The sequence below is a fragment of the Anoplolepis gracilipes genome, chromosome 7, assembly GCF_047496725.1.
Source record: "Anoplolepis gracilipes chromosome 7, ASM4749672v1, whole genome shotgun sequence".
NCBI lineage: Eukaryota > Metazoa > Arthropoda > Insecta > Hymenoptera > Formicidae > Anoplolepis > Anoplolepis gracilipes.
In genome coordinates, this window is record NC_132976.1 from 195,899 (window position 1) to 207,688 (window position 11,790).

The 11,790-nt window shown below is 31.1% G+C and overlaps 1 protein-coding gene across 5 annotated transcripts in view; it reads right to left on the minus strand.

Annotated features, from left to right (window-relative positions):
• Positions 1-11,155, minus strand: part of LOC140668096 (uncharacterized) — a 25,538-nt gene extending 14,383 nt beyond the window's left edge. For 3 of the 5 annotated variants that reach the window (XM_072896698.1, XM_072896696.1, XM_072896695.1), the window contains exons 1-3: positions 10,879-11,155; positions 10,046-10,125; positions 7,806-7,880 (exon numbers count right to left, since the gene is read on the minus strand). In XM_072896698.1, the coding sequence (XP_072752799.1) occupies positions 7,806-7,880; positions 10,046-10,125; positions 10,879-10,981 (258 nt within the window). In that variant the 5' untranslated portion in view covers positions 10,982-11,155. Of the gene's footprint in view, positions 1-2,867; positions 3,159-7,805; positions 7,881-10,045; positions 10,126-10,878 lie in introns of those variants that run through there. The other 2 variants (XM_072896697.1, XM_072896699.1) reach the window with 2 other exon arrangements.
• Positions 11,156-11,790: the final 635 nt, after the last annotated feature.

The window sequence follows — 11,790 nt, forward strand, 5'->3', positions numbered from 1 at the left end:
GGAAATTAAAAAAAAAAAAAAAAAAAAAAAAAAAAACCAGTTTTTACGAACGAGACGAATGAGAACCATAGCTTACTATTTCCGGCTTTGACACGCATGACCCTTGCATTGTCGAATATCCTGTATGTCAAGTAACGCTCCCGCGCGATCATGGATATTTCATCCACTTCACGCTCGCGTCACAACTTGCGTACGCGATAATTTAATTCGCCGACTCGAAAGAACAAATTAATATCAAGATCGAGACGACAACAGTCCCAGCTCGCAGATAATATCAATGAATATTATCGAGCGAAGCCATCTCCAAATTATCTTTAATTCTTATTCTCGAAATTTATAATTGCCGATTAATGATCGACCGAGGAGGAGAATAAAATTGTCGAAACTATATAACGAAACCCGTTGCATCCGTCAGGGACGCTCAACGGGAACATTATCAACAAACGTCGCGAATAACACACCGTCTCTGGTGTTGGGTACTCAGAAGTTGGCGCTCAGCGAGTTCTTCGCCGTAAGAAATCGTCATCGGAGACGATGCAAGACGATGTAGTGTCAGCTCATCACCATACAACGGATACAGCAAAAATACGTGATAACTATGGCTTCTCTCTACAGCGAGGAGAACATCATCTCTATTACTCTATGTTTTATACTACGTGTTCTTGATCTTTGTTCTTGGTCAGTGTATAGCGTACGTGAGAGCAAAATTTCTTCCCCTCTCCCTCCCCCCGCCCCCCGCCCCCCCGCCCCCCCCCCCCCCGTGAAATATCGATTACAATAGACGGGATGTAATAACATCGCTGTTAATTTGCTTATATTAATTCGTATAATCCTCTTTACGACCCGGAGATATTTATGTCAAGAGCCATATCAAACTCTTTCAAATCTTGAAAATAGCTAATGTTTTAATATTAATACGAGGGATCGTTAAAATATGTGTATATGCAAATTAATCATTACGTATTTAATCTATCCACATCCATATTAAAATATATCTTAATGCTTGTGTTTATTAATATAAATGATATCAGCTGATATCAGTTGTTAGTTTTCATAAAAAAAAAGAAATAATATGCACACATATTTTTATAACGCCATCGCAACAATTATTGTAAGACAATAATGATTCATTTTCATCATGTTGGAAACAAATTTTTAATCTTTATATTTCATTTATAATTATTTTTTTAATACCAAGTTTAAAATTTATTCACGTAACATGTCACACAAACATTTATATTATATTTTACATTTTATCAAACGCATTATATTTATAACGTGTAAAATTCATTACGCCCTTCCCCTTTCTTTCCTCTTTGCCCTCGCCAAATGTACACTATTTCAATCGTTAAATCAGACGTTCACTCATTATTCTAACAAATTATACAAAAATATCATGAGAATTACTTACCACATATACAAGTATGAGACGATTCGAATCTTATTAGAATTGTTTTCCTCTATTCAAATGTGCGTTATTTTTACCAACTAAAAATGATAAACTCAACCAATTGACAGATTGCTTTAAAATATGTTTCGTATACATGTTATTTAAAAAAAAATTTGCATACATACGTGTGCACGCACGCACGTCACCATCAAATCCAACACTTTGAACTTGGATATACATATACATATACGTGTACATGTTGAGACACATACGATAAGTATACGCTTCAACTTTTATCGTTTACAAGTAACATTCTATTTTTTGCAACTAATACTGTCCAACGTCGTACGAATGTACAGGTAATCGCGCGTCGCGTCGGTTAAGTAATCATAGGTAAGCCTGTCCTTCGTGCATTATCTACCGATAACTCTGCCGGGAACGTAGCTTAACGCAAAATAGGTGCAAATTCGACGTAGTTTATACCGTACGTTTTCAAATGGAAATAAATAAATTGTCAACCAATTGAACCTACTTTGAAAATTCTAACGTTAAAATTTCAACTTGTTTTTGACTTTACAACGTAAACGTTTGATATTAAAGTTTCTCCAAGAAATTTATATATATATATATATATATATATATATATATGTATATATACATATATAGTTTTCTAAAAGAAAAGATGTTAAATTTTTATATTCTTCCAGAAAATTCAGACTCTTATATAATACAATTTAAAAATTAGATTACACAACAAATCAATTTTAAATTCAGATTTTTTTGTATTTTACTATTAAAGAAATCTTAAAAGACATTTAAATGTTATTCACGAGATTATATATAATGATTAATATAAATTAATTCTATTTAAATTTTATTTATCATAAAAAGAATCTTAAGGAAAGGACTCTAGAAATTTTTCAAGGACAGTATTTTTGAAATTTGATACAAAACTTACGAAATAGCCATAGAAATGTACGCGTGCGCGCGATAAATTGCCTGGTCATCACTTCGCGCGCGAAAAAATGGCGCGATAGAAGAGTCGTGCTCCGCTATTGTTTTATATTGCAACTTAAAATACATCCCAAGACACACACACACAAATTTGCTATTTACCGTTTCTTTTCCGTGTGATATATCTATATCTATGTGATATATATCATATATGTATACATATACAAATTTTTTTCGCAGTAAAAAAGAATTCTACATCCATCTCCTGCATTTATACATTTTTTTTTTTTTTTTTTTTTTTTTTTAAGTAGATACAAGATAAACGAAAAAATTGTTCTTTCGAAAATATCAAAAATATTTTAAAAATGTCTTAAATATTAAAACTAAAGCATGCTAGATAAACTTATCTTATCATATTTCAGTCACAAGTATTTATAGATTAGGTAAAATGATTGCTTCGATAAAACATAACGCTGAAAAATAACGTGTTCTCCATATGACAGAAACAATTTTGAGGACTTACTTGAAAATTGAAAATTGCTGTCGCATACAGTCTTTCGATCCGCTTCTATGCTCCAAGGAAAGAAAAAAAAAAGAAAAAAAAAAAAAAAAGAAAACTCACAAAATACCGACGTATGACATTTTGAGCGATTATTATGGTGAAGAGTAACTCTTTCGTAGCTAGATCATTTTTTCCGAGAGGAAAAAACAGTCGTGTTCACAGGTTGGCGCACGCCCAAGCACTCGCACGTTGCGAGATGCGTGACGCGACGAATAAACGCGCTGGCCGACGAATGACTGTGTATGTTTCGACTATTCCACCTTGTACCAGCTAGCAGCGACCCTACGCAGCTGGCGGAGGAGAAGAAAGAGGAGAAGGAAGAGGAGAAGGAGGAGAAGGAGGAGAAAGAGGAGGAGGAGGAGGAGGAGGAGGAGGAGGTTACGCGTGGAGGTTACGCAGAGCGGTGCAAACGTAAGAAAATTATACGAGGATGCATGATCATAGTATATGTATGTACGATTTCATGTCGGAGCAGTTTGCGGACCACGAATGTCACTTCGCGAAAACACATCTTTTCCACACGGTATTTCTGCAAATACACGCGAGCCTCATCGTTATCACAAAAATTTTTTAATACCGAGCTTTAATAGTCACGTAACGTCACGAAAATAAAATTACACTCAAAATAATAATGTTGCAACTTGAACAAAAACTTTCTAGGTGTAAAAAAAATTCATTGAAACTGATAAATTCTTAGCAAATACAGAGTGTGATACTGCGTATATTTTGCACTTGATCAATTTAAACGACAGAGACAGAATATTTTATTTATATCTGTGTATACTATTAGTGTAATTTAGACGGAACATTTTTCTGCGATGCCTATCGTCAAGGACAATTATATTTGTGATTAATATTTGGCAATGGGATCTAAACTTTCTAGAGGTATTGCTAGAATATTACTGCTACAAATTCTATACGTGACAAACAATATATTTTAACAGATTACAAAAAGTAGCGATAAATTTTAATTGAGACGTCTAGAAATCTATCTACATTAGCAAAATATTTTGTTGAGTGTGTACACATATTTCGCGGATATGTTTTTTCATGTCAAGAATGTAATTTCATTTTTTTCCTAATATAAAACGCATTATTTAAGCAAAAAAATGTAGACACGCAGTCACGCATACATATAATATAATTAAATTATTTTGCAATCTTTTCCATTTTAATACTTATTAAAATACTATGTATGTGAACGTACGACGTGTCGTACGTGCTTTATATTATATATTATATATACGCAGGCATCGACGGAACATTTTTATCAGCCCGTATGGTAGTGCGTTTGCTGCGGGCACAGCTGTAGGAAATGGGAAAACATTATAAAAGAGCAGCATACCATACAGTAATCGCCGTAGTAAAATCGACCGAGAAACCTTTAAGATTCTTGGATTTTTCACCTACGCGCGTGTATATATGGAACGAAAACGACAAGGAAGAAATATTATTAAAAAAATTTGAAAAGGAGGACCAAGTGTCGCGTCAACGAAACACAAATGATGGATCGCGACGATTAAAAAAAAAAAAAAAAAAAAAAAACCATAAATACATATTACGAATACTCACGTTCCTGAATTTTAATGCCTACCTAATTTTTCATTCGTCGCATCATTATTCGTCATTTCTCGATAGAAAAGTACTAAACGCTATTTCTGACGAAAAGAAAAAAAAAGAAACAAAAAAGAAGACTCATAGACCGGAAAGAATCCAGGTATACAATCGAAAACTGTTACTATAATTGTAATATGTAACTGTATCTTGGCGGACAATGTAATATTAATGACGTTCAAACAATGTTATTCTACCTTCTTTGTCTTTTCGCTATATGATCATGTGTGTCTCTTAAGATTTAAAAAAAAATAGCGTTATAATATTTACAAAAATACATAAATTCCAATTAATGAGACTGCAGGTGTCGATTATACAAATAAAGTGCAATTAGATATATAGAATGAGACATTTCATAAAAATAAAATAAATAAGCGTATTAAAAAATCAATTTAAGTCAATTCAAAGTTAAAACTGATCAATGTTAAATGTGGCACATAAAAAAAAAAGAGAGATAATCATTAACGAACAATACCCCTAATAACAATAAAGAAAACATACAACACTAACCTTTAATAAATTACTTCAGCGACAAACCTTTCTGCTCAACTTTATTGCATAAACAGCACTTGGTTAACTTTTTGTGCATACTCGTTCAATCTGTATTTATAGCCACTCGATCGAGAGAGTAGCCATAGTCACTATCATGCTGAAAAACTGAACAACCCCAATCCGCGTCGCTCTTATCATATTTTAGAATGTTATCAGCGACAGAGTAAAACTGTAGGGTAACGCGAGACTACTATCCGAGATCGATAGGTTGAACCAATTTACGAACCGTTATTGCGTCATAGGATTCGCATAAGTGATCTGATGCTAAAATCTCTTGGACTAATTATATACGTATTTACGAAAAATTTAAACGAAATTTTTTTTTTTTTTTTTTTTTATATCCTAAACAATAAATCCTACTGTTCTATTTTCGTCCAAGCTCATTCAATCTTCCATTTATATTTATAGCTACGCGATTGAGAGTGATGAGAATACATTTTACTTATTGAATATTACAACATATATTTTTTTTGAGGGAATATCTTACGCGCAGTATCTCATTTTGTAATTTATTATATAATACCTAATGTCGAAAACATATATTACAATATGTATTATATGTATTATATTTTACGTTAGCAAAAAAAAAGACAAAACCAAATTTCCATCTTTTAACACTCAAAAAAAATGATGTTGCAACTTGAACAAAAATTTTCTAGGTGTAAAAAATTAAGTGAAACAGATAAATTATTAGCAAATGCTGGGATACTACGTATATTTTTTACACTTGATCAATTTAAATGACAGAGACAGAATATTTATATCCGTACTATTACCGTAATTTGGACAGAAAAATTTTCTGTGATGTCTATAGGCATCATAATATATTGTCAAGGACAATTATATTTGTGATTAATATATTGCTGCTACAAATTCTATACGTGACAAACAATATTCTAACAGATGCAAAAAGTAGCGATCAATTTTAATTGAAACATCTAGAAATCTATCTATATTAGAGCAAAATATTTTTTTGAGTGAAAAAAAAAAACGATAAACAACACATTAGATAACTTTCGATGCCGTTAGTTGCGATAGATTTCAAGGACTATTAAAGCGCTGTACTTACATATACATAACAACGCACGAACGATGAATCATCATCGTGTCCTTTGCATCGTATCTGCCTTACATTTTTTGTGGAAGAAAAGTGGCACACATTTTTAACGCATTATCAAATGTGCAAAATAAATATGCTAGGTAAACTCTTATTAATTTTGGTTCCATTCATACTAATATCCTTTCGCGTGTACTTTCACTACACACTAATAATATCGTGACTCCTCTGTCATAATAGAGAGATCACGTGACGACACACGCAGACGACAGTTTCGTATGCGCAACTGCGTTAACTTCCCGTAAGCGCACGACGACTGGGCACTTGCACTGCGCGCGCGCGCGCGCGCGTGTGCGTGTGCACAATAAATAAAATAAATATATACAGTTATACATACAGTTAACGGAAAGAAGGAATATTTGCAGGAAAAAAAATTGATTGCTGATTTATCTAAAAGAAAATGTCACGAGTGTGAGAAATTCTCTCCTCGAAAAAATTTCTGACACATTCCATGACAAGTGAGACCGATCCTTTGTTGATCCAAGATATGTAATAAAGTGTAAGAACACGAGCAGTGCGTTGCCTTATCTTTCGTTCTAGACTAACACACAGTACACATACATTCAACATAACGAAAGTTCGAAACATAAAATATAAAATTTCAAACAATCATGTACATCCAGGTCAAAGGAAAATGATATTTTTCCTAATCTCTTCTTCGATCGTAATTATTTAGACTGCGTTATGTATACTCTTATATACAATGTATTATAGTATATATGTATGTGTGTGTATTTTTTCCTATCGGGAAAACTTAAAGTCCCTTTTTGATCTCTATCTAGAAATACCCTATTTTTATTGATTATTTTACTGATATTTTCCAACAGATTGTCCAAAATCAAGTGAATTTTGTAAAGAATATACAAATAGAAATATATAGCGGAATGTAAAAATATAATGCTACTATAATGAAAACTACTACATAAAACTAGTACACGAAACAAAAGTCCCTTATCTAGACGCTGATAAAAAAATGACTTTTTTGCTATTAACAACTATTATCGGTATCTGCTAATGCCAAACGGCTAGTTTTTGTTATCACAAGTGCGCTTTCGCGCACGCATACATGCGCACTACATGCACACGCGCGCGCGCGCACACACATTACCATTTGCAACTTAAAGACAACGAGTCGCTCTCGTTATATTATTACAATATATTATTACAATATGATGTAACAATAAATTATCGTGGCGATATGGAACCTGGGAGCTTCGACTATTAACAAAAGGGGAGAAAACTCGAGAGAAGGTGAGCGCATAGACGACGCTAAGCGGTTTATAGGTCACGTAATCGCGAGCAGTTTTTACATTTGAAAAGGTGATAACCAATGCGTCGAACGTTTGCGAATAACTGCGGTTACAATAGTTATATCTATTTAAAATGAATATGCTATTTGTTGATTCTTCTTAATTTTCTAACTTTCGAATATATACAATGATCGTAACGATTAATTAACGATTAAAAAAGAAAATAATAATTTCGACTGTATAAACATATTTACCTTTCTCACGAAAAGTCATACCCGACACAAATATAATGAGTGAGTTTTTTTTTTTTTTTTGTTCTACAGCAATAGTAATAAAAATTACTTAATACGTGAAATTTCGACTCACCGATTCTTTAGACTTTGCGTTCATCTCAATGACAGCACTCTGCAACTCGGTGTTTTGTCGACGCAGGAGAGAAATCTATATACACATGAATGATTTTTATATAAATTACAAAAATCAAAGTATCAAAATTGTATAAAAAAAAAAATCTATATATATAGGGTAAAGTCGGGTAAGATGGTCATAGTTTTTTAAAATGCAAAAAAACATACTTTTACTTTTGTTCTTTTTTAATATCCACTGAAGCTTAAATTACGTAATATATTATCGAAATTAAAAAAAAAATATTTAATAGAAAAATTTTATATTATTAAAATAGTACAATACCAGCATTGGCCATCTTACCCAACTTATAATATTTATAAAAAAAATAGTGAAAAGGAAAATAAAAATTATAGGTCATATAACAATTTACATAGCTTTATAATATGTCAAACGTCGATTGCGATATAAATAGCTCAACTGTCATTTATTCGACGTTATATAACAATTTTTAGTGGACAAATGAAAAACTTTGCAGGTAGTGAAAAGTAAAAATATGATGTAAGAATCACAATATCGTTATTTCGAACAATGTATACATATAAACTACTGTAAATATCGATTATCTTGATAATGACTAAAAAAGCGGGCTATGTAGCGATTATTGAAAAAATTACAGCCCATGGCCATCTTTTCCGTATGGCCATCATATCCTAGTTTATCCTACAGAAAAAAAGAATATTCTTATTTTGATAATATCTTTAGTTTCAAAATGTAAATCTTAAATATAAATAATAGAAGATTATATTGCGTTAAATAAAGAAAATTTACTGGAATAAAGATATTTTATATAGTTCAACAAAAAATATATATATATATTCTTGTTATTTAAGAATAATTTTCTTGAATGGAAAGAAACAAATGTTGGATAGAAAATAACACATGTTCAAATTAAAGATTATAATTTTTTTAGAGTTAAAATAATTATTTTATTCTTGAAACGATAATTGTAGTATTGAAATAAGATTATAAAATATTTGTTAAAATTTAAGATTTTTTAATTCTTCCAAGATGATTATAAATTGTTGCGTATATATGAAACAATGAACGCGTTCATATGAATATATAAGTTTTGATTTGACACTTACTTTTTTTCTGTGTATATAGCAGTCGACATGCTAATTTCTTTTCGTTCATTTCTTATATGTGTGCATTTGGCAAATATAATTGATAAATGACATGAATAAATAAAAATTTATTGAAAATCTGAAGGATTAAATTTTTGAAAACATACATGGATAAATAATTTTGACCTATAATATTGAATAAGAATATTTTTAATATACCTTTCTTTATTAGAGAGAGGAAAGAGAGAGAGAGAGAGAGAGAGAGAGAGAGAGAGAGAGAGAGAGAGAGAGAGAGAGAGAGAGAGAGAGAGAGAGAAAGAGAGAGAGAGAGAGAGATTGTACCAGATGGCAGAAACTATATGTTTAATTTATGATTAAGCTTTAAATCGTTTATAATAGAAAGAAAAAAAAATAATGTCCAATTTTAGATGGAAAAGGATACTGTGGAGACCTGAATTTTTTGGACTCTTAAAGTAATCGCACATCTCTGGCTTAAATATTAGGGAGCACAATCAGAAGGAAGTCCGGTGGTATGTCGTGGATACAGGACGTACGATGCGCGTTTACATTTGCCGTTCTTATCTTACGTTTGCATTGCGATAAGAGTCCCCACTTTTCGATGTTTTATCTTTATCTCGTGTGACCCCCTAAGTACCTCCAAAACCCTCCCCTTATCTCTCCTCTTGACTGATCGTCATGGTAAAAGGTGTTTCGTCACATAGATAGGTAGTTTAGATAGGTATATAAAATGTTTCACTCAGGTACTTTTTGAAAAGAAAAAATTCTTTGATACGTTAATTTTTCCAAATTAACCTTTTTTCGTCCTTTTAAAAAACTTTGATATTTTTTTTTACTTATATCAGTGTTTTTAACAAAATTTCAAAAATTTTAAATGCGTGTCGTATACATATATTATATTAACGGATAAGAAATGAACATGTTTGCTTTACACTCATTCGCGATTATTAGGGAATCGACATCTGTTAAAATAATATCTAATCACAGTTGTAGTTGTAATCCTTCTCTTTTAACAGATTATATTAGAAATTTATAGATATGTATGACGCGCGTGTGTATGTACATACATATTACACAATGCAATTATAAATTTATATAATATATAAATGCACTCACCTCCGCATCTTTTGAATTGAGCAGATCTTGTAGTTGATTGCATCTTTCATTCGCTTCGTCCAAAGCTTTTGATCGTTCGTCTGAAAATAAATAGCCATAAAACAGTTATTATTAATTGATCACAATTTTTAAATTTTATACATTATACAAATTGCGCTAGTACATTTATAAAAGTATATTTATAAAACTTGATTGTATTATTAACTTGAGCTTATACAAAAAGTAAAATAAGATAAAATTATTGTTATTATTATTACAATAATCTTTTTCATAAATTCTTTATTACAAAAATACAAGATTTTGTTCATATATAATTATAGAAATAATAAATGTAGAATAAGCTCATAATAAATCATCAGAAAGTTTAGAGCAATGGCATAGATTAAATTTAGGTAAAATAAAAAGTTTAAAATAATTTAAATAATAAGAATTAATATTGTTTACTGCTTTCGAATTTGAAACTTGATGAAATATGTTTATTTAAAAAATACAAATTGTCGATCGAGACTTTAATTGCATGTACAAATATCTTGATCTTTCATCAATATTACAATATGATGTAATAATTGTTATAATTATTATATAAGAGAAAAAGAAAGAAATTTTTATGAATTGTATAAACTATTTTGACCACTGTCGCTAAATAAGTTCCCAAATAAAAATCCATGATCCCAATAACGAACCACCGGTTAGTATACTCGTTCGATCGGTAAAATAGAAACGTCATTTGACAGTCATAACCTGTCTTGCGATTGTGTCATACATGTTGCTATGCGTTAACGAAAATATTGGGATTCTAATTTGATCTTAAATTTCAATATATCCATACATACCTACTTCCTGAACGATACCGTCGGACAGAACCTCTTTTGTGAAATTTGTAATCTGTCCTTTTAAATTAGACAGACTGGAGAGGCTATCTCCGAACCAGGCCATTTTACGCGTGTCAACGCAATCCACTCGTTCGTGTAATTATAATACAAGCATGCGACCAATTATCACTGGTGATCATCATCATACGTATCACTCATCGCAACGATAAACTTGAAGCCAACGCGAATTACAAAAACATGCCAACACGTACATACCACGTAGTAATCTATGCAAAATATATATAATATGCATATATATAACATATAACTTTGCGACATGGTCGACAATGTCGCGCAAAAAGTTACTAGATTTTATAGAGTTTTTTTTTTTTTTTTTTTGCGAGAGAGCATCTACATTTAAAATGTGTGCGTGTTTGTCATATTTTGTTCAAACGCTTTTCATGTTCAAAAAAGCCGGCTTTATTTAGACAAACTTGCATAATCACATAAAAAGCACATATGCACAGAAATATAATCCATCAATTAATATACTAGTAGAAAAACATATCAATGATTCTTTACATTAGCACATTTTTATTTTTACTTATTCTTTCCGCATACATGCATTTTATATATTATGCTATTTTGTGTGAATTATAAATTTTAAAATAATTTGCAAGTATTACAAGATATATATATATATATGCAATTGATATATTTAATTACTTGATCGTAAAGTAATTCTCTATATTACCACAAATCGATAACAAATACGTTAGAAAGGTGGCATATATAATTTTTATTCGCGGCAAATTATATTTTACGTGACTTGATTCGCGTCTTTTTATTTTTTTCACTTTTTTTTTGTTGTTTTGTCCATGACGACTGTCGAGACTGCGTTCCACTAAACGATCATGATACTCGCAAGCATTA